The 21,839-nt window shown below is 44.1% G+C and overlaps 2 protein-coding genes across 2 annotated transcripts; both read right to left on the reverse strand.

Annotated features, from left to right (window-relative positions):
* Positions 1 to 1,594: 1,594 nt before the first annotated feature.
* Positions 1,595 to 9,927, reverse strand: LOC115409259 (synaptic vesicle glycoprotein 2A-like). Its single transcript, XM_030120349.1, has 12 exons — positions 9,311 to 9,927; positions 8,716 to 8,896; positions 8,103 to 8,254; positions 7,132 to 7,265; positions 6,939 to 7,028; positions 6,682 to 6,789; positions 5,555 to 5,643; positions 5,300 to 5,464; positions 4,950 to 5,083; positions 2,505 to 2,711; positions 2,269 to 2,428; positions 1,595 to 2,181 (listed from the first exon to the last, which is right to left on the reverse strand). The coding sequence occupies exons 1-12, from the start codon at positions 9,918 to 9,920 to the stop codon at positions 1,998 to 2,000; spliced, it is 2,214 nt and encodes a 737-aa protein (XP_029976209.1). The 5' UTR covers positions 9,921 to 9,927; the 3' UTR covers positions 1,595 to 1,997.
* Positions 9,928 to 15,614: 5,687 nt separating this feature from the next.
* sf3b4 (splicing factor 3b, subunit 4) lies at positions 15,615 to 20,814 on the reverse strand. The gene is made up of 6 exons (XM_030121317.1): positions 20,781 to 20,814; positions 19,716 to 19,844; positions 19,089 to 19,631; positions 17,349 to 17,516; positions 16,144 to 16,302; positions 15,615 to 15,970 (listed from the first exon to the last, which is right to left on the reverse strand). Exons 1-6 carry the CDS (start codon positions 20,812 to 20,814, stop codon positions 15,798 to 15,800), a joined length of 1,206 nt encoding a protein of 401 aa, XP_029977177.1. The 3' UTR covers positions 15,615 to 15,797.
* Between the last annotated feature and the right edge of the window lie 1,025 nt (positions 20,815 to 21,839).

The raw sequence follows: 21,839 nt of genomic DNA on the forward strand, positions 1-21,839 counted from the left end.
GGCTCGAAGGGGCTGGATCGATAACGGCACAAACACGCACGTGGACACACAAGCACACACACAATCCAGGAGAGGATTTTAGGTCAAAACTCCACACTCAGGTGTAGTCACTCACTGATTGTCAGCACACGTATTGATGTTCACCTTTGGAGAAATGATACCAAAGTATTATGATATGTATAAACAATAATCCTCCACAAGCAATTCAATCTGACTCAAACTCACAGTCACAAGCAGCAATTTAGCATTCAGTAAGTAATGGTGTGTCCTTAAACTGATGAAGAGTTCCTCGTCTCTGGCTGGAATGGATACTGTAAAGGAACAGCTGGACAGGAGCCCTTAAAATCTGAATTTCACTTACTTTTTGTGCCACTGTGTGGAGTAAAAATCACCTTTTTGTTCTGCTTCGTTTGGTCCTATTTCATTTGTGCTTATGAATTAAATTAATTGTGCCATAACTTCAATGAGTGGAGGGAAAAAAAGAAAAAAACTGCTTTTGTTTGCATGTTTCAACCCAGTTCTTATTATTTTTCTTCCAGGACTTTTCAGTTCCAACTGTGCAAACAGGAGCTTCCCATAAGGACTGCAACCCACAAACAAAAGCTCTTAAAGAGACAGTGAGTAAACTCTGACTTCACTTTTTCTTTTAGAATTAGAAAAAGAAAAAGAACATTCACACTCAGTGGTGTGTGAATCGTCTTATTAATGCCGTTTACTGCAGGTATGCGTGCTGGATCATGGAGCTGTACTATCGCCTGTGGAGTATTTTGCGTCGAGCGCGAATGCCGTTTTCTCACCTGAGCTACTTTGCAACAGTTGCACTGAGACGGAATTTAAATCAGAATAAAACGCGTGATCGCCGTTTCATACATTCCGCAGTTGGATAAATGAAAGTCTCTGCTGATTGGCCGCACTCATTTGGATGAAGTGATGGAGTTTAGTCACGCGACAAACACACACACACACACTCAGTCACATGCGATCGCACACATCTAATAACAGGCAAATATGCAACTACCAGTCTGCCTGCACCTGCTCTCATTTAGCTCTTGACCAAAATCCATCCCACAGATGCTCCTGTGCTGCACTCATCATCATCATCATCATCATCATCATCATCGTCATCGTCACAAGCAGGAAGGGGAAACATGAGTTTTACACTGAACACTGAGGAAGTGGATCAAACCATTCCCATTCACGACAGAGAATCCTGTGAAATGCATCTTCGCCCGTCTGTGTTCTGAGGCTGCAGGCAGGGGAACACACCGGCTTTACCCGGAGACAAAGGAAACGCACCTGGACTCCTTTGTTTCTGGATAAATCCAACATTACTGGAATGTTTTTAACAGTATTTGGCAGAGAATCGGTGGCTCTGGCTTTAAATTTCGGCAGTGGTCAAGGGTCACGGGTATTTTTAGAGGAAAAATATTTTCACCCTGAAATTCTGTTAAAGAAACAACTTGATAGCCATGAGTGTGGACTGAACAGTTACAGAAACAAGAGTCACTGGGGTCGAGGACGGACAGGAAAATGAAACAGCTGTGTGTGAACACCGACCACGCTTCTCTTTCCCCCAGAAATGGCTTTTTTTTTATCAGTCTCATCTCTTTATTTGGCCGTTCTGTCGTTTCACTGTAGATCTAAGGGCTTTTTTTTCTCATACATGCACTTTTCCACTTGTACCACATCGCCCTGCAAAAGTTGGGGATTTATTTTTGTTTTGTTTGTTTGTTTTTTTGCCTGACAGAGCAGCTGAAATAAAGGGATTGCAGATGTTACCGTGATGCAGGGATCTTTCTCTACATCTGCTCGCTCTCCTTCGTGAAGACTCTGAATGGTGCGATCCACATTTCAAAGGATTCTGGGCTCACAATGGGGATGTCAGTCTGTTCTGTTGGTGTGTGCAGGGCAGCACTGAAGCACTCTGGGATGTTCGGGCTCTGGTTGTCAGACACAAGCTCCAGCTGCACTCCGCCGCCTAACGCTGGTCGCCCCGTTTACTGCAGCACTTGGCCTCTCGTCTCGGGCAACTTGGTGGCGAGGAAGCTGCCGGCGGCGAGCGCGCCGGCGGCGAAGAGGATGGGTACGGCCTTGGTGATGCCAACAAAGGACTGGAAGATGCTGATTCCCAGCACGGCGGCCAGTTTACAGAGAGCGTTCAGGAAGCCGAACGCCGTGGTTCTGAGATAAAGGAGAGACGGACGAATGCGGTCTCAATAAACACCTGATCTTCCACGTTAGAAGACGCGAACCCTGCGCTCTGCTTACCTTTTATCCGAGGGGTACAGCTCCACTGTGATCACATCCAGGGCGTTCCAGGAAGCGATGCTGATGCCCCCGAACAGACACAGGAGGGCGATCATCCCCGACTCGCTGTTGCCGAACATCAGGAAGAAACAGCTGACACAAGATATGACGCTGGATCCCGCTGCGTGGCGACAGGACGGAGAGTTAAATCACAGTTAAGAGGCCGCCGGTCGTCTGCACGGATTCGATTTACCCACCCAGCATCCTTAAACGTCCAATTTTGTCCATTAAAAGAGCCGACACGATGTTGCCGGGCAACACTGCCAGTGTGCCGAGGAAACTGACGAAGTAAATCATGTAGGCATTGTTGAAGTCGTCGCTGAAGTCGAGCATGCAGCCCTCCTTGTTGTGTATAAACGTGCTGTTGATGAGCTTGCAGTTGACAAGTCTGTACTTGAACAAATCTGAAGAAAGAGAGAGAGAGAGAGAGAGAGAGAGAGAGAGAGAGAGAGAGAGAAAGTGATACTTTTATGTAGAACTCGCTCAAGGATTCATAGAAATATAAAAAATGTGAATAATTCACTGCTGTAATTCCAAAGGTGTCCTCTTTTCTTTGAATTCTGACAGTCATAACTGCTTTCTCTTCCACAGCATATTCACCAGATGTGATAAATAATTGAATTTTGGCTTTAGCAGTATTGCTGTGGTGTTGTCCTGACACATCAGCTAAACTGTGAGCTGAATTCACACCAGTTATTTGGAAGAAGATGCTCCATAATCTGGATGTTTAGCACACTTTCATAAAAACTGATCCATGAGAGAAATATGAAAACACACAGAGAGTAAAAGAGCCCAGACATCTCTACCCCCTCTAGACTCCTCCTCTGGGCCCTGAGCCGCTCTCAGACCAACTGAGAGATAGAAAGGACCAGCTGGTTCTTTGGGGGTGATCACCGGATCTCTTCCCCAGTCGGATTTAATTGGTGCATCTCCCACAGCAGGCCACTAGGGGGCATCTTAATCAGCCGTGTGAACCAGCTCAGCTGGATGCCTTCAGTTCGGAGGACCAGCAGCTGTACTGTCTCCAACAGCAGGGAGCCCCTCATTTATGAACTGCAGCTAATGCATGACGGCTCCTCAAATAAACAGGAGCTCGGTGAAATAGTAACAGTCAACACTGTGTGCGAGTGTGTGTGGCAGGTTGATTATGACCGACAGTGTAAAGTACAGCATTGTTCCATAAAATTCCAAACACATTTTAACTGTTTTTCAAAAGAAGACATGGAAACGCAGTGAGTAAGCAGTTTTCTGCATAGTTGATAAAGAAGCTCTTTTCTTCCAGACCAAACGTGTGTCGTTACATGAACGATTAGATTTCCGCAGACAGAGGAAAACACATATCAGATCATTTCCCAGCAAACATAACCAAAAGCATTACAAGAGCCATCATTCAGCCGTTCCACCAGATGCATCTGTTTTCAATAGAAACTGTTTTCAGGCACGGACTAAACATTAAACAGCCTCTAACAGTGCAGCTTGTTTCTCCAATAACTTCATAAATTACATATGAGAAATGGAAAAACAAGGGGGGGGGGGGGGGGTCAAGAGAGGTCACGTTAACGCTCTGGAGGTCGTGAGGTGTCTTATTTCCTTTTCTGCACAAAATGACTATTAGTTTTTCTGATGACTGCTGATATTGCTCTCATACCAAAAGGCATAACAGTTTTATTAGGAGGAAGTCGGGCATTAAAGTGCTGAGTGGTCGTAAAGTTTTTCGATGCACAAATGACACAAACATAAAAGAATGCATTTCTGGCTTCAGGGATGAGAGGAGAGAGGAGGTTACTGCTGCGGGGAACTCAACCAAAATAAATCATTTACAGCTCCAGAAAGTGTTTGGTTTTAGTCCTCAGATGCATTTCCCAGGTCCGATCCTGTCGTGGTGATTTAAAGCTCCAGCGGCAATGAAAACCATACGCAGCAAACTCTGAAGGATAAATGTAACACGGGTTTGTAAAGGATTTAGTCTTTCTCTTATCTCAACAATCCTCTCACTCTCTCAAAAGACTGTTTTGTTTTCCGATTTACATCTTATCTCTCCGCCCCTCACAAAGTCTACAGTAGAATTTGTTTATGTCGCTACGGTAACCGCTCTGCAGCAGTGTAACCCGGGGTTACCAGCCCAGCGTTTCTATGGCTGCAGAGCTGCTCCACACAAGTGCATTTTCCCTCTATTTATACCTGAGATTTAAATCAAGTGGTTAAAAATTCATATGTAACCTCGGATGGCTTCTCTCTCTGCTGGCAGCTGAAAAAGATTATTATCAGAAAAGATGACAGATTTATGGAAGATAGGCCGTTTGTTTATCCTCAGATGTGAAGATGTTGTAAAACACAAGAGAAGATTTCTGTTTCTCCCATTTAATCATCCCACTTGTTGCTGCCAGGGATTAACTACAAATACATCATTCATTAAAAAAAACTGAATTACTATGAGTTTGATTAAAGGATGGATTAAAAGTCGAGGAAGTAACTCCACATTTTATGTTATTTGAGCAAATTGTAACTATGTTCAGTAAAAAGCAACGTCCATCTTTGCAGATCTTTCCATTTGGTTTTAACTGAGAATTCAAAAACTGATTCGCCCATGAATAAAGTCAGGTAAAGCGCAGTTGCTGTACTGATTGAAACATCACACTCACCTGTGTTATAAAACAAAGTTGCGATGAAGGTGCAGTTCCTGAAGATGGTGTGCGTGGAGGTGATATCCTCGAAATAGCACTCCTCAAACACTGAATCCTCAAACACCATAGACTTCAGCTTCAGGTTGTGGAACCTACAGAGCCGGGGGAACACAGGTCACAATGCTTCATCTCTGCTTTCATTAACCATTTGTGATAAGATCTGATTGCCTTTTTTTCATCTCAATTCATTTACTCATACTGAAATGAAATGTGACTAAGATGCAAATACTCAAAATTTCCACATTAACAGCATTAAAGCTGAACTATTACAATAAATATAACCAATAATGGTGAAAACAAGCACTCACCTGTCATTGAAGTAGTGTCCCTGGCGGTGCACTTGGTTTTCCAGGGTGAAGTTGAAGGTGACGTGCTGCACCTGCTCCTTGCTGAAGGTCTTGGTGCGAGACTCGTATTCCTGCTTCTGGATGTACTTGATCATGTCGGGGAACCACACGGTCAGGCCGTAATAGCTGGGAAGCCCGGAGGGACGGTCAGCGGTGAGTGTGACATTTAGAAGATATTATTATAACACAAACAAGGTTCTTGAGTCTTCGGTTTACCTGAAGGACATGGAAAACCACACAGCCATGAGCATGAAGGTCGTTCGCTTGTACTCTGGGCTGAAGCAGGCCAGGATGTTGTTCCGGATCTGAACAGGGAGAATCACCCACAGTTTTTATTTAAGATTAGTATCCATAATACAACACTGAAATCGAGAAATGTCACCTTTAAATCAAATAAACCAGTGACTTTAAATTATTACTTTATTGATAACTAAATAGCATGAGCCCAGGCTAGTTTATGCATTTTTCTATCGTAAGACAATTCAAGCAATTGAGAAAATCTGCGACCGATTGAAGGATATAACTGGTGGACATGTCGGATCAAAGATCAAACTTGGATGTGGCAACAGGAAACCGACGTATAATGCGGCGAGCCCACGTACACTTGAGCCAGGCATTGTTCCACTCAGCTCTGATCGCTCCCAGCATCCACGTGAAACTACGTACATATTGCGTGTGGAGAACAGCATGTTGGGTCCTATTGTCCAGAAAGTTTGGGTGTGAATTCAGCGGGCGGCAGACACGAAGCAGCTTCATGGGGGGGTGGTGTGTGTGTGTAGGGTGTAGGTGTGTGCCTGCAGCGGAGCGTAGGCTGAATGCAGAACGGATTCACGCACAAAGCTGGGGAGCTTTTCAGCCCAGAGCAGCGGCGGTACGCGGCACAGTGAAGACACGAGTCCAGACACACGAAAGTCAAACACAGTTCATACTATCACTCTGACGATCACTAATAGGGTTATATTTTAAAAAAAAAAGCGGAGCAGAATGTGTGTTTATGGAGTGTTTGCTTCATTCATTAACGAGGGACAGGTCAAGACAAGAAGAGAGCCGTTTAATTCACACTTAAACAAGCACCGCCCGAGAGTGCATCCACGTTGTTTCTTCCACTGCCAGCTGCACTGAGGAGCTTTACAGCCCGGCCGTAAAAGTCTCAGCTCCGGTGCTCTCATGTAATAACTGGAAGCTGCGGCCTCCGGGCGATTAATATTTCATGCTTTTACGAGCCGGCTAACAACACGTAGCTACAGAAAGGGGAGAAATCAGTGCTCGCACGACAACAAATTTCCAGACGTGAGCTCACACAGTCTGAGGCAGACGAAATGTGAAAGTCAAGCTGCACTCACCTGTCGGGAAAGGCTCATGATCTTCAGCCTGTAGCGCTGCCAGACCGGAGTGTCGGTGCCAGTGTCCACCAGCTCGTCCATCTGCTTCACAGTCTTGATCGTAGTGACCTTGAATCAAAGAGACATTCAGAGTTACACCAGCTGTGATTCTCTAATTAGGATATGGAGTCAAACAATCCAAACACAGATAACTGAGACAGAACTACATTTTATCCTTCAACAATTCATGAGATTTACTGTTCCTCTTAGACACTCACAGAAAACACCCTCTCAGGGTATCCCTTCGCCCGCATGTTGGTGTCATGAACTTGCTTGAGGATCATCCAGCCTTCGTCGTGTTTTCCGTTCTGTTGGAGTAAAGAGAAAAGGCCCGTCTTAATACCAGAGACGTCCTCATTCCATTCTGGGTTTGATGTCGGTGAAACCGTCACGAGGCGCGTGCGCGCCGACCTCTAAGTAGAAGCGTGGGCTCTCCGGCATGGCACTGAGGGCGGCGATGGCGGCGACGGAGGGGAACGCGCACACCAGCACAAACACGCGCCAGCTGTGGAACTGATACGCCGAGCCCATCTGGAAACTCCATCCTGAGCGGGGAGAGGAAAAACACCATCCGTCACGGAGAAATGAGCTCCCGCAGCTGTACGATCGCTGCCCGGCATCCTCCGCCGTGCCAAGACGAGTCCATAAAAGATTGGGTCAGCCTCTCAACCTTTTTCAATACAGTAATTTAACGCGACATGATATGAACCATGTTCTTATTCCTGTCCCCTCCAGGGAAGTCAGAGGTGAACCGTAGAACAGCGTCTCTGTTTTAAAGACTTTCCAGCAACAAAGGCTTCGACCTGTAAGCCTGCCAGCTGTGTGATCACTCAGGATTTATTAAATAGTTTCAAGCTTCTGGAAATACAGTGAAATGAGGGGAAAAAAAACATATCCTTTATAAATTTATGTGAGAGAAACCAGCAGACTTGGCTGACCCTGTTCATAGCTGAGAGGATCCATTTATATGAAGATTTAAAGCTCATTATTTAAAGTAATTTATCTCTCTTGAAATTTTGGAAGAGTACGGTTCAGAATATAGGTTAAGGAGACACACTTGTTCATTAGTAAAGAGCCTGAACTAAAGTTTTTTGTGGGTTAGAGTGATAAAAACACTGATGATTAACAATTATGATTGAAGAAGCAGGATTGGTTAGTAGATAAAATAACTATTGCCTGGTACTTTGGGTTTATACAGACACTATTAGTTCAGTGGGGAACACTATCAGGGGAAAAACTATTAGTTGAATTGTTTTTAGAGGAAGACTGAGGGTTTATAGAGAAAACCTATTGTCTATGGGTAAAGTTTAACTCTTTAAAGTGCAGTATGTTTGACAGAAGTCAGGACCTGGGATCTCCATGGATGGGATCACTGTACTCACCATAATGGGGGATTATAGCCCAGGCCATAGCAGATGCATATATTCCCCCGATCATCCAGAACATGCAGAGCCAGCTGAGGTGCTCGCCGCGCTTCTCCTGGGCCAAAAACTCAGAGTAGTAGGAGAAAACGATGGGGATCGAGCCTCCGATTCTGCAAAATGATAAAAGCGACTGTTTGTATTGCTCCGTTTTTTTGTACGTTGAAGTCCTAAAACACAGCATCATGAAGAATGCAAAATGTTTGAGTCAAATTCATCTAAATCTAGAATGAAGACAGGTAGAAACAGTTTCACACCAACAGCCCGAGTTATTTGTTTGGTCACTCTCCTCACCGTAATGCAAAAACAAACTCAGGAGGAGGAGCTGAAGGGAAACGTTTTAATTTAACAGCTCACTAAACCAAAGCCATTGCTCAAAACTGTTTTCACAGTACGAGACAGACAAACTAAAAGGGCATTAATCATCTGTTTTTTACATGGTGAAGCTTAAAGTTATACAATGCAGTTAAAAATTACGACTCTTTCGAAGCATATAATGGATGATTAATGGATGCATTAAACTAGAAAATCGCCAGCATGGCAGCAGACGAAATCGAAAGCATGTTTCCATTACCCAACGCCTGAGAGCAGGCGGCAGAACAGGAAGGTGCTGTAACCCTGGACGAAGGACGAGAAGAATGAGAAGACGCTGTTGATGGACAGAGAGATGAGGAGAGACTGTCGACGGCCTATCCGGTCAGCCAGGGCGCCCCACAGGAAAGCCCCGACCATCATCCCGAAATACACGATCAGACCTGCGGAGAGTGAACGAGGGGGAAATGTCACAACCGCAGCAGCTTCGGTCAGTTCAGTCGATAGCTGGAGAAAGTGTGTGAATTTTCTTTGTTGGAGATAACTTCCTCCCATGTGCAAAGCGGTTTTAATCAACACCTGGATTGTTGATCTGATGTGTTTCAAACCCTCCACGACATTAACTCAGGCTCTTCTCGGTACGTTTTGGCGTGATGCGAGTTGGATTGACTCAGATTTATAACAAAGAAACACATTACCAAGAATAACAGGGTGACTCATTTACTGAGTTTTAAAATAGTCACTGGATGAGGATTAAAGTCTCCCGGCGCCGGGGAACGAGCTGCAGAAGGCTTCGGATCAGGTATTTGGAAAACTCAGCGAAACGTACACATACTGGGATTCTGAGAGAGCCTTACCCAGCATGCTCTTGTTGGGTTCGGACAGACACATGTCCTTCTCGGCGCTGGGCAGGACGAAGCCCACCACGAAGATCTCCACGCCGTCCGCCATGAGCGCCAGCCCCAGCACGAAGTACAGGCTCCACTGGAACTTGCCGTGGCCGCACTCCTGCAGGATGGTCTCGTACTGCTGCGCCAGCTCCTCCTGGTCCTTCTTGCGCTCGGCCTCGCTCACGCCCACGTCCCTGAACTGCTGGGCCCCGGCCCGCACCGACTCGGGGCCGCCGGCCAGGCTGCCCTTGCCCGAGTCGGCCCGGGGGATGCCCTGGTACTCGCCCTCGTAGATCTCGTCGTCCTCGTCGTGGCCCTCGGTGGAGTCGCTGTGGCCGCCCTCGTCGTCGTTGGCCGCCTGGCTGTCGCCGCGGTAGTAGCCGCCGTCCTGGCCCCCCTGCATGGGGTAGTCGTCGTCGTCGTCCTCCTCGAAGCGGCTGTAGGAGCGCTTGCTGTACTCGTCGCTCATGCGGTCCACCGAGCGGCCCACCTTCTTGGTGGCCTGCCGCTTCACTTCTTTGGCTATGTCTTTGGCACCTTTCATGAAGGCAGTCCGGTTTTGGTAGCCGTCCTCCATCCTGAGGAGATTTGTTGGGGGGCGGGGGCTCTGCCGAGGAGATCAACGGTCGAGCTGAGCCCAACGTTCAGGATCTACCTCACCGGGTCAAAAGGTCGATCCCAGTTCACCTGATCGGAAACAGGCTCACACGCAGACACACAAACACACACACACACACACACAAACACACACACACAAACGCGTGTGTCTGAGAAGAAAAGAGAAGTTTGAAATTAATTGAAGTGATGAAGATTTCTGTTCCAGATGCTGCTGCTTTAACAGACGGCAACATTTCTCACTGAAAAATAGATCAGAGACATCAAATAACCGACAAAGGGAGAGAAAAGGGTCACATTATAATCTCAACTCACTCAAACAACTTCAAACGTTATCAAAAACATCTTAATTCAACGAAAATGTTGAATGCAAGACCTCTTCATTCCACAACCTATAATGTGCAAATAAATTACAGAGTTTAATTTTTTTTTTTTTTTGTTTTACTTCCTTTCACCTCCTAAAGCTTTGTGTTTTTCACCACAATCATCTGAGTTCGATTTGTTTCTCTCTGTTATGTCTGGACCTTATCTGTGTCTAATGATCAACTAAAAAGCACAAAACTACAGTGAGATTCAAGCATGCTTACTGAACGAAAAACACATTCACTTGTGAATTTGTCGTTTAAGAGTGTTTAAGAAAATGAGTGTGTAAGATTGTACCACACCGCGAAAAGCAGGAATATTGGTGCAGTTTTGTGTTGTTCAGTTGTTTGTATCATATTGAATTTTTTTTTCACATGCAGTGCAATGCATATATAAAAAACAAAAACCTGATGATTCAACTAACAGGAGTTTTGAGAGTTTTCATCCATTATTTCAAACATCTCATCTGAATTTTGCTTCATACTTCAGCTGGGATTTAGATTGCACTCAGACATGCAAGACTTAATAGTACTCCCTTAATATTCCTCCATGTCATTTCCCACAGACTAATATTCTAAATTTCCTAAACGCTGGTCAGACATATTTCCTTCTCTTTGAAGCCTCCATTTTTGTTTTCCCTGATCAGCCAACCAAACCACATGGCCGGCCTTCAGCAGAGTCCTTCCAGCTTACACCTGTTGCTTTTCCACATCAGCCCAGCCTCTGCGCTGAGTCACAGCTGGCCCCGCGCAGTAATTACAGGGCCAGACATCAAGCCTTGAACAGTCACTGATCTCTAATGGATGTCTCCTGGTGCGGAAATGAGAGCGCTTCAGTCCGCGTTGAGAAGAGCTACAGCGCGTCACCACGAGTCAAACGGATCACACACTGGTGTGGAAACTTCACCATGCATGCATGCAAACACTGCCATCGACGTTCGGTTTTGAGGGGACGTCATTTGCCGAGGAGCTTAGGAAGACAAACGTCAAATTGGACCACAATCCAATAGGATTAGAGATGAGAAACTCAATCCATCACACAGAAGCAAATTAGGGGCTGAAAATTGAAAGAAAAACATGCAAAATTACTGTACTGTCTCATTTACTTTAAAAATAAAAGGTGCTCTTTAAATGCATCTTCCTGCTCAGTTCATCGGTAATACCTGCATCCATATGCTTCAGTATGATGACCGTTTGCCTTTGGTCACCATGCAGTGAAAAAACACGTCACTTTGAGTTTGCGATGCGGCGAAAACCGGAGCGAGACGATGATGAGACGTCACGACCCCGCTCACTCCCCGGCCCGCTCCGACGGCCAGGCCTGACAGGTAATAATGGACCATGCAGCACTTCAAACGCCTGACAGATACACAGAAAATCAGAGCCGCCGACGCAGTTTTCGGATACGCTGAGGTCATAATTCTGAATTTCTGGGAGGCTTTGTTTCCCTGCATCATGGAATTTTGAGGAATTACTACATCTTATCATTTATTGAGCACATTTTGTACAACGCCTAGGTATCTGATTTCCTCAAATTGTCCAGAGATGTGTATATTTGGCAAACTGTGTGTTTGGCTGTATATCACTCTGAGTTTTTTCAATTATGCAGAATTTGAAGCATAAATAAGAGGAAAAGAGCGCCGTGTTTGTTTATGACGGCTAGGTTTACTCCTGCTGTTTGGACAGTAAATTATGTCTGTTTCAGAAAAAAATGCTCACAATCTGCAGCAAACAGGGACGTTGTAATGTTGACCAACTCCCGATCTCGAGCACGCAGCAAACAAGTGTTTCCACTGTTGATACAGTGGTGATTTATTTTTTATTACATTTCATTCAGGAAAAAACACATTCCCAGTCATGAGGCGGCTCATCCCTCACTGTCAGCGTGGCGAGGAGCTTTACTGGCACGAATCAAAGGAGCCACACCAGGCCTGCTCGTCCTGGACTCCAACCTAATAATATCCTGCGCCGAAGCGCTCGCAGTCCCGTCACTCGTGCTCTTTATATAAAGAAACCAGCGTTCTCGTCTGAGTCAGACAGCACGGGCAGTGTGTGGAGTCCCGAGAAAACACCAAAACAATAGAAGAGCTACGCCGTCCTGCAAACACAGGTACGGCTCACCAGTGTTGACTCTCCTCTGATGAATGTAAATAATGAGTGTGTGATGACTGAGAGGCAGCATGCACTGCAGCAAACACACACCGCCAACATCATCCGCAAACCTCTGCAAGATGACAGTGAAAGTACCAAGTCCGTGACCACTTTAACTTACTAAATGCATGTAAAATAATCTTTTTTTTTCTCCAAAGTATAAAAGAAAAAACCTCAAATGAATATTACAAGTCCTTTGGCTGCCGAGCATTCACTGAGAGTAGAGAAAAAAAAAGGCACTCAACCAAAATGAGTAATTACTCCAAATCAAACAGTGCATCAAAAAATTATACCAAACAGGTTTCTCACCAAACAAAATGGTCACAGCAGCTCTTTCGGCCCACTCGTTTCAGACTGTACAGTGCAATTTCACATGAGGAAGTCACGGCAGACCAAGAAAGTGAATAGACTTTAAAGGAATTGAACTATATTTTAAAGGCTTGTTTATTTATAATGCACAAATATAATACGAATCAAGTGCGGATACATCAGGTCGATGATGAAGACGAGCAGATAGTCAGCAGAAAATCAATTTTAGAAACGTTCCTCAACAATACATGAACAATTGACTTCAAGCATATTAATTTCAACCTCAATGAATTCAGGTTTTAAGCCATTAAAATCAAAAATCCTATTTATGAGTATTCATATTCATGGAATTTCAGATAGATAGATAGATAGATAGATAGATAGATAGATAGATAGATCTGGGGCCCTCTGCAACAGGCAAAGTTCTCTAAGCTTCATGTCCTTTTGGAAAACAGATTCCAGGTCAAAGACAGGCAGTTCAGACTGAGACAGCAGCTCTGAGGCTTCCTCCCTGTTGTCAACTTGTCAGCCTCTCCACAGCTCACACAGCCCAGCCACGAGAGAGGGGGAGAGGAGGAAGGCCTGAGGATGAGGAGGGTGGTTTTCACCGCTCTCTTTAAAGCTTTTCCCTTTTTTTTTCCCCATCTCATTCAGAAATCAATCAGCAGCAGTTCACCACTCCGCGGATGGGCCAGAGAAGGATAGATAGGATCTCTTCACACCACATCGTGCTCATTAAAGCGGAGGCTGATTTCCATCTATCTACGTATGTGTCGCGGTGAATAATCTGACAAATGGTCGCATCAACTACAGCCACAGAAATGTCTCCTAAAAAAATAAAATAAAATCCACGCATATTCTGATGATTAAGGCCTGTTTCCAGCGCAGGACTGCAATAAATGGATTGCAGTATTGTAGCATTTTACGCAGATGACGTTTTTATGCAGAAATTGAAATACTGATTTAAAAAAATAAAGAAAATTGAAGCTTTTTTTTTTGCAGTCCTGATTGCATTGCTTTTAAAATGGTGAAATTGGGGGGGGGGGGGCCTTGCAGCTAACAGGCCAATTTACACCGCCAGCCTGCATACATGGCGGAGTTAAAACAGAATGTGCCACGAACGGCAGCCGCATCCCGACATAAGGCGCTCGTTCCTGGAAATCACGGCGCCGGGCGCCTGTCACGACTCGGATTAAATTTTAAGACGTCTCTATTAAAGGAAAAAAATCGATCCGGTGTGAAGCAAACGGTAGCAGAACACGCCCATCGTCTTCTTCCTCAGGATGTATTCGCGCAACAAGAAGAGCGAAAAAAAAAGACACATCCTGCCCCTAAACCAGACGCCATCGCCCAATAACAGCTAATTATCCTGCGCGTTTTCCTCGATAATCTCACCTTAAGAAGCGCTGCGACGCTCGCGTCCCTCTTCAGCCCGGAGATGGTGAGGATGAGGATGAGGAGGATGAGGAGGAGGAGGAGGAGGAGGATGAGGATGCGTACGAGGCTGCTGCTGTGAACCGAGTGGTGATGATGATGATGGTGGCGGTGATGATGATGATGATGCTGCTGCTGCGCGGTTCGGAGGAGAGAAGCCCACACACGCCATCCACACACACGGACGGACTGAGTGATGCGCAGGGGTCCCCTCCCCCACGCGACGACGCCACGCTTAAAACGTTTTTTTTTTTTTTTTTTTTTTTTTTGCGCATTTCTGCACACAATCTGCGCACGTTCACTGGCGGCGTCGCTCACAAGCTGTTGCGCCTTTTATTCTTCCGCAGTTTTGCGCCATTTCAGCCTCCGCGGCGCCCCGTATGACGCGCACGCGAGACGCGGAACATTTCGTATGTGCCACGCGTGACATCTGCTCGTTTCCCTGACACGACGCATGCAAATCAAATTGCGCGTACGGACCACCCGCACGTGCGGGCGCACCTGACTCCTGTTGCCATGCCAACCACTTAGATATTCTCGCTCCCTTCGCCCGCATCGGGGATCACGTGAGCCTTCTTCACTGTGTCGTTAACCTTTAACTCTCAAACATCATCCCTCTATGGACAGGGCCGACGCGTCCCTGCTGGTTCAACATGTTTCACTGAGAGCTGCATGGAAAGCGCGTGCTGGAGGCGTTAAACAGATTAATTTTAATTAGGTTTGTGATTCAGATTATTACAAAAAAAAATGTGTCAGATAAAATCCTATTATTTATTTCTCATTATTCGTCCTTGTCAGAGTGATTAAGACATTTATATGTACTAAACTGTACTTTTCACTACTCATTATAAATCAATCAAGATGGAACAGCAAAGAATTACATCCAGCAGTTATATGATACCTAGAAAACCAAAAGATTAGATGGTCAAAAAATGCTGGGTAGTCTGTTTATTAGATCATCTAACTTTTAATAAGCAGTTGATTGGCAAATGTTGGAGTTTGAGTGTTTTTGGCAGCTGAATGAAATGTTAAAAACACAGACATCAATCTGCAAAAAGACAAATTAGAGCTGCCTTTTTTTTAAAATGATTTCCATTTTATTGGCTTTCACACTGTTCTCAAATGTCCTTGATTTTTATGGTATCGTGGTCTTCCAGCATTTGGGTTTTAAACGTTTATTTATGTACAAGTCCTTGTTTTTAAAAGTATAAATGAATAGTTTGAGATGGCCGTCTGGTGGAGTTACTCGTATTCCAGTAATTAATAAAACTTGTCAATATCAGTCGCCTCATGGACAAAACATTTCTGTAAACATATTACTGGTGATTCTTTAATTTCATTGTGAGGAAGCTCCAACATCCTAAAAGAAGACTGAGTTACAGAAAGAAAAAAGGCATGAAAAAAGTTGTACGAAAAAAGTTTATTCCTTGAAGGTCGTTCATCTGTACAATTTTTAAAAGAAATAAATGGAAACAATACAAACAGCTGGTTAACTTATTCTCACAGACCCAAACTTGAGTAGATCTAAACGTGTTAAAAAAGAAAAGAAAACAGCAGATCCGGCGTCTGCTCATGGACATGGATTAGGGGGGCATTGGTGGTCTCAGAGGAACCCGAGGGGGGGCACCCGGAGGCCTGGGGGGCATCGGAGGGCCTCTCTGGAAGCCAAAGGGAGGCGGGCGAGGGGGCCCGGCACCGTAGCCCGGCGGAGGCATGGGAGGAGGGGGTCCTCTCATCCCTGGAGGCACTGGGGGTCCTGGAGGAGGCAGAGACAGAGACTATGGTCATTTTGTAGCGGAAAACACACTAAAACTCTTACTTTTGGTGTAACCTTGAGAACAAATCCGGTTTTAACCTCTTTTCTCTTATTAGTGAGAAAGAAACCTTTCTGTTGACGGGTTAGACTGGACGAGAGGCCACAGCGCTTACCCATGGGAGGGCCGTACGGGGCCCTGGGAGGCATGCCCATGGGCGGGGGTGGGGGCATGCCAGGGGGAGGCGGCGCCCTTTGGTTTGATCCTGGTGGAGCAGGAGGTGGAGGCACCATGCCAGGAGGAGCGGGAGGAGGCATCGGCATCTGAGGCATTCCTGTGACACCGAAACAAAACTCAGAGTTCAATATTTACTGGAAGCTAAAGCGAGTTGAAAGGAACTCCGCGTATTTTTTACAACAAGCTGTAGAAATGACATCAAGAGGGACATTTACTGTCAATACAATTCCTTTAGACAATCTCTGAATATCAATTTACTTCATACAAACACAAATGAGAGAAATCATTTGAATAAAACTGAATGAGTTGATGATTTCTTGTCTTTGTGTTGGCTTTTCCAGAATTCGTCTAATTAGAAAGTCGTAAAGTGCTGCGAGAGACCGAGCTCATTTGAAAAGATCTGCTTCTAATTCAGCAGCTTGAATGAAGTCAGATCATGATCCAAGGAGCTCTGAAGGGGCGGATTAACGAAATGTGGAAAAACGCCGAGTCCCACTGAATGGCAGCAGATGGAATTAAAGCTGCTGTTTCTATATTTATTTATATTTGATAAAGTGTTAAAAAAAAAACACCACAACCATCCAACATGTGTGGTATTTTATTTATTCCGAAACACGACATGGTTCCAGGTCATGACCCAGGATTTATACAAGCGCCGCGGCTGCTCACTGGGGTTTCTTCTTATCCTTTAGTCAAGGGACAAAGCTACAAACAGAATTGTGAACCTTTTCTTTGGTTTCTAACTCCAATCAAACACGGGAACCTTGAACGCTTTATTATTCCCTTGATGCCACCTTGATACTTCTGCTTTCCTTATTTTCCACAATAATCAGCAGAGACAACTTGAGGATGAACGCTCTGCTACAAATGTCAACAGTTTGGTAATTTATTCATGCGATGCTTTCCACCTGCAGCTGCAGCTGCACAGTCTTGATACAACAAGTAATTATGAGTCCACACATGTTCACGGGAAAGCTAATTAACCCAGTGAACTATGACTACCATGAAGATGGCGCTGTGGTTTCCTTTTAATGATCGCAGCACGCCGCGTATGAGACAGTTTGTTAGATTAATCACTGCCCTTACACATGGAGAAATGGATTGTGGTTTTAGTGGCGATAGTGGAACAACAAAAAGCCTTACCTGGATGCATGCTGGCGGGAGGGAAGGGTGGAGGTACGGGCGGCGGCACTCCGCCGCCCTGCGGGCCTGGGTTCCCCGCTGACGGTGGCATGGCCATAGACGGCGGCATGTTGGGAGGCATTGATCCGGGTGGAGGAACAGGAGGGAAAGCTGCAGGAGGCGGCATGCCTGCACACAAACAAGGGCGCGTTTGGTACGCAGTCAGTGCAAAGACTGAAGCCGACTGATGGTGGAGGTAAATATTCCACTTATTGCAGCCGGAGTCGGAGCGCTGTAGCATTTCATTAGGGAGCGAATCCCTCAACTGTCATTTTGAGTTTGTTCCGCCTGCTATCTCCGATTTAATCAAAGCGATCGCTTCATCAGCCACACATATAAACGACTTTATCTTATTGCCACAGAGGAAAACTGTAATCTGCTCACACATTACAATTATTACTGCTGATTGTGTGTTTGTGTTGTATCTTAATGCTAATAATATCATTTGGGCCATGAATTGAACAGAATTACAGGAGTTATAACTCGGCAGATCAAGATAAAATCCAACACTGGGCAGATGGAAAGCTACTGACTAACTTACCATTCACTTTCAGGTAGAATAGTACCACACACACATATTTACCTTTCATTTCAATTGGACACACAGCATTTATAAATAACAAGCAATTAAAATAGATCAGCAAATCAGCTGCTTTCATTAAAGAAAATCAATAGTTCTTTCCCTTGATAGGTGGCAGTGTTGTAATCTATCACACACACGCACGCACGCACGCACATACACACACTAGAATAGAATAAAAACACAGTGATGTAAATATTCTAACAACGATTGCAGACATCTTTTTGTTGTGATTTTCCTTATGAGCAAATCTTACGCAACAGCAAGCTTGTTACACTTCTTCAGGCGCATCAGATTTTGGAAGAAGACTGAAAAGTTGAGCTTGACATTCATTTTCTTACTTAAATGAATAGATTTAATAATTGACTGCAGAGTCAAATGTGTTTAGTTCAGCATGAGCAGAGCAGCAGCTGAATTTCGACCTCACACCTCGTCTTATCCACCACCGCAGGAGTGAATAAATCTCTTCAAGAGTTAATAGATTCAGCTGACAGAGTCTGATGCGCGTGAACAGTAAGAAACACGGCGCAGCAGAGTTACTGCAGCCTGTCTCAGAATGCATTTAATGACAGTACTCAATGCAGCTGACCTGCATTTTGGCAGAACTCGGAGCACAACAGCCACTGTAATTTACAGCACAAACCAGCAGAAGGTATTTCAGGAGATCTGAACCTAAAAACACCACTTCTGTCAAATTTATGCTCAGACTCGGAGCTCTCATGCTGTGCATGCGGGAGTGATTAGGAGTTCATCGGGTCGGCCACACAGTAATGACAGCCAAAACCTTCTCTTTGAAGCCATTACTGGTAGAGGTGGTTTGACATTTAGCTTGTGCATTAAACTAGCCAACGCGGTGCCTGCGGTGACCTCAAAGTCCAAAATGACCTTGTCTGCAGTCTGGAGCATGTTTTGTTTATTCATACATCCACAAACAGTTTATAAGAAGTAGTATTTGTAACCATCATCTACCAACTACAAATGTCAATGAGATCCTGACATACTCTGTTTTGAAACTGCTTGGAAACTTCAATCCCGATTGAAAGACTTTAAAGAAAGAAGATCTAAGAGCATAAGGCATGATCTATGAATTATTCGGCACGGTGGCTGTCTTTCAGTCGTACCTGGTATCGCCATCGCAGCTCCCAGTGTGGTGAGGACCGGCGTGGGGGCGGAGGGTGGCGGAGGAGCATCTGCGAACAGCTGATGCGGCCTGTCCGCCTGGGAGAGCGGGTTCTGCGCAGCCAGGAGTCGCTCCGCAGCCGAGCCGTGGCGCTCTCCTTTGGAGTCTTTCTTGAAGGCGTACGACACGGTGATGGGCCTGTTGCAGAGGTACTGGCCGTTCATGGCCTCGATGGCGGCGTCAGAGGCGTCAAAGCTGGCGAAGTTGATGAAAGCGTAACCCTTGGAGTTGCCCGTGTCGGGATCTCGCATGATCTTTGGAGTCTGCAGGATCACGCCAAAAGCACTAAACGTGTCGTACAGCAGTTTCTCATCAATTTCTGGATCCAGGTTTCCGATAAAGATGTTAGCACCAACGTCCAGGTTTTTGTTGTGTGCAGACGCTTTATTGACTCTAATTGGCTTGCCATACAGCTTTATCATATTCATGATTTTGATGGCGTAGTCAGCATCCTCTTCACTGAGGAATTCCACAAAGCCGTAACCTGAGGGAGAGAGTCAAAGTTAGTTGTTATGTTTATTCTTCAAATATTTTTTAAATACTACTGCCTTTGTTAGCTGCTTCTCACCTTGATGTTGCCCTGTGACCCTGTCTTTTGGCATGTGTGTGTTGACCACAGGACCGGCCTGCAGAAAGAGCTCCCATAGCAAAGGCTCGGACACTTTCTCATCCAAGCCGCCAACGTAAACCGTGGCGTCTGGAAATAAGAAGAGATCATTTGTAAAAACAGGAACTCCACAGAGACACACGACTTAAATCAACTCCTGGATAAACAGATTGTCTTGGTAATTGATTCTTCAAGAATACCACTTGTTCACACACTGCAAACCCAGTGCTGACATTGTTTTAAATGTCTTAAGGTGGGTACGCTTGTTTAAATGTATCATTCACATGAACGTTTGATAATTAATCATGAATAAAATAAACCCAGTCACTGAATGGACAAAGGCGCATTGTACAATTATTACACTCAAGTGAATACAATCCAGGTCATGTTTTTATTAATCAGTTCAAGAAATAGCATTTTAGTTTGAGATAAGCTACATAACGTGCATTTTCTCATTGGACGAAATGCAGTAGTAAATAAAAGTTAAGAAAACAAAAGTAACGTTCAATGATTCAAGAGACGGTAGTCCAAATATCTAAAATGAGCAAAATAAAAACTTCCTTAATGTTTTAAACAATCAAACGTATCCGAGAAGTCAGTATCTTGACACACAACATGAAAAACATGAAAAAGATAACCTCAATCAAATCTTGAGTTTTCACACAGGTTAGCATTTAGCTTGCTAAGCTAACTGCAGCTGCTAATGAACGGGACAGGAGCTTAGAAACAGCCTCTCAACTTCAAATGCAGAAAATTCAAGCGACACACTGAGGTGGCAACATAGGACCATCTGTAAAAACGAAACTGTAAAGAACATTAGATGGATTTAAATAAAAGGCTACAAGCTGAGCTAACGAAAGCTGCAGACTTCCATGTGATCGACCCTTTCATTCAAACTAAAGACTCATCCGGTAACCCGAGGCTCTTGAATATACTTTTTCGGTTTGCTCAACGTCTAAACTAGAACAATGTAGAGGAAATGAGCGGAACAACATTCTAAAATAAAAGGTTTAAAGGAGTAATTACCTTGATTTCTTTCAGAAATTGGTCCCGCCGCCATGTTGAATGGCCAGTGCACAGGAGCGACGTAGCGCTCACCGGAAGTCCCGCCTCTTCCGGTTTTGTGAACGCTTAAATAAAATGGAAATGAAACAAAAACAAAACACCAACCAATAAATGAATTAATCAATTCATAAAATAAAAAAGATATAGACGTAAACCATCTTTCTGATAACATAGAATGAAATTACAAAAATGAAATAAATTAATAAAATAAAATTTGATTAAATTATATTAAATCAAACGCCTATTTTAAACTTATACAAAGATAGGAAACATTAAGGCATAATCTAACAGCATATTTTTTTCATATGAATTGTAAAATTCAATTGTTTTACAATTTCTTTTCTTTCACACTCAAGAAAATCCACATCACATTTTTTTTAATCGGAAAAGCGCTGCAATAATTTCATGAGATATAATGTTTGTATGCAAGGCACATGACCTGTAATGTCTATTTTCTAGTAGGAAGAAATCACAAAAACAAAAGTAATTTATACATTTTACAATCTTCACCTTACATTTCTCAAGCCAAGGACTTGAACTGGCACTGTACTATTAAAACTGAGGCGGTCTAAATGGAAGCTGCAAAAGTTAATAAAGGAAAACCATGTTTGACATCTTATTGGTAATAATCAACTGTATTCTCTTCAATGATGTGGACATTTGTAAACTTGTATTTAATAAAAAAAAGACACAGGAAAATATTTCAACACTCGGATCAGCAAATTTATTACATATACATATAAATCTACTAAAAGTATAAACATGTCATACAAAATACTTATAGAAAATACGTACAATAAAGGACTCAGGAAACACTTATATAAAACAATACTGTATAGAAAATGAAACAAAGAAAACCAGAACAAACATCATGCATCAAAGCCAAGAAATAAAAAGTTGTTTTTTTTTTTATAAAATGAATATCAAAAAAGTAGTTTTGATAAAAGCCTTCATTTATAATAATCACAAGGAAAGTAAAGGGTATTTGTAAGAGGAGATGGCTTAAGGTCAGACAGAACA

This window comes from Salarias fasciatus, chromosome 22 (assembly GCF_902148845.1).
Source record: "Salarias fasciatus chromosome 22, fSalaFa1.1, whole genome shotgun sequence".
NCBI lineage: Eukaryota > Metazoa > Chordata > Actinopteri > Blenniiformes > Blenniidae > Salarias > Salarias fasciatus.

Bases quoted from the DNA above. Each gene is read 5' to 3' on its own strand.
- sf3b4 (XM_030121317.1), bottom strand. From the start codon at position 20,814: ATGGCGGCGGGACCAATTTCTGAAAGAAATCAAG. The intron at 17,517-19,088 runs GTACGACTGAAA...GTTTGTGTGCAG, and splicing joins AGCTGCGATGGCGATACCAG to GCATGCCGCCTCCTGCAGCT. The intron at 15,971-16,143 runs GTAAGCGCTGTG...TGCCTCCTCCAG, and splicing joins CCCGTACGGCCCTCCCATGG to GACCCCCAGTGCCTCCAGGG.
- LOC115409259 (XM_030120349.1), bottom strand. From the start codon at position 9,920: ATGGAGGACGGCTACCAAAACCGGACTGCCTTCATGAAAGGTGCCAAA. The intron at 8,897-9,310 runs GTAAGGCTCTCT...CACTCTCCGCAG, and splicing joins ACCCAACAAGAGCATGCTGG to GTCTGATCGTGTATTTCGGG. The intron at 8,255-8,715 runs GTAATGGAAACA...ATCATTTTGCAG, and splicing joins CGCCTGCTCTCAGGCGTTGG to AATCGGAGGCTCGATCCCCA.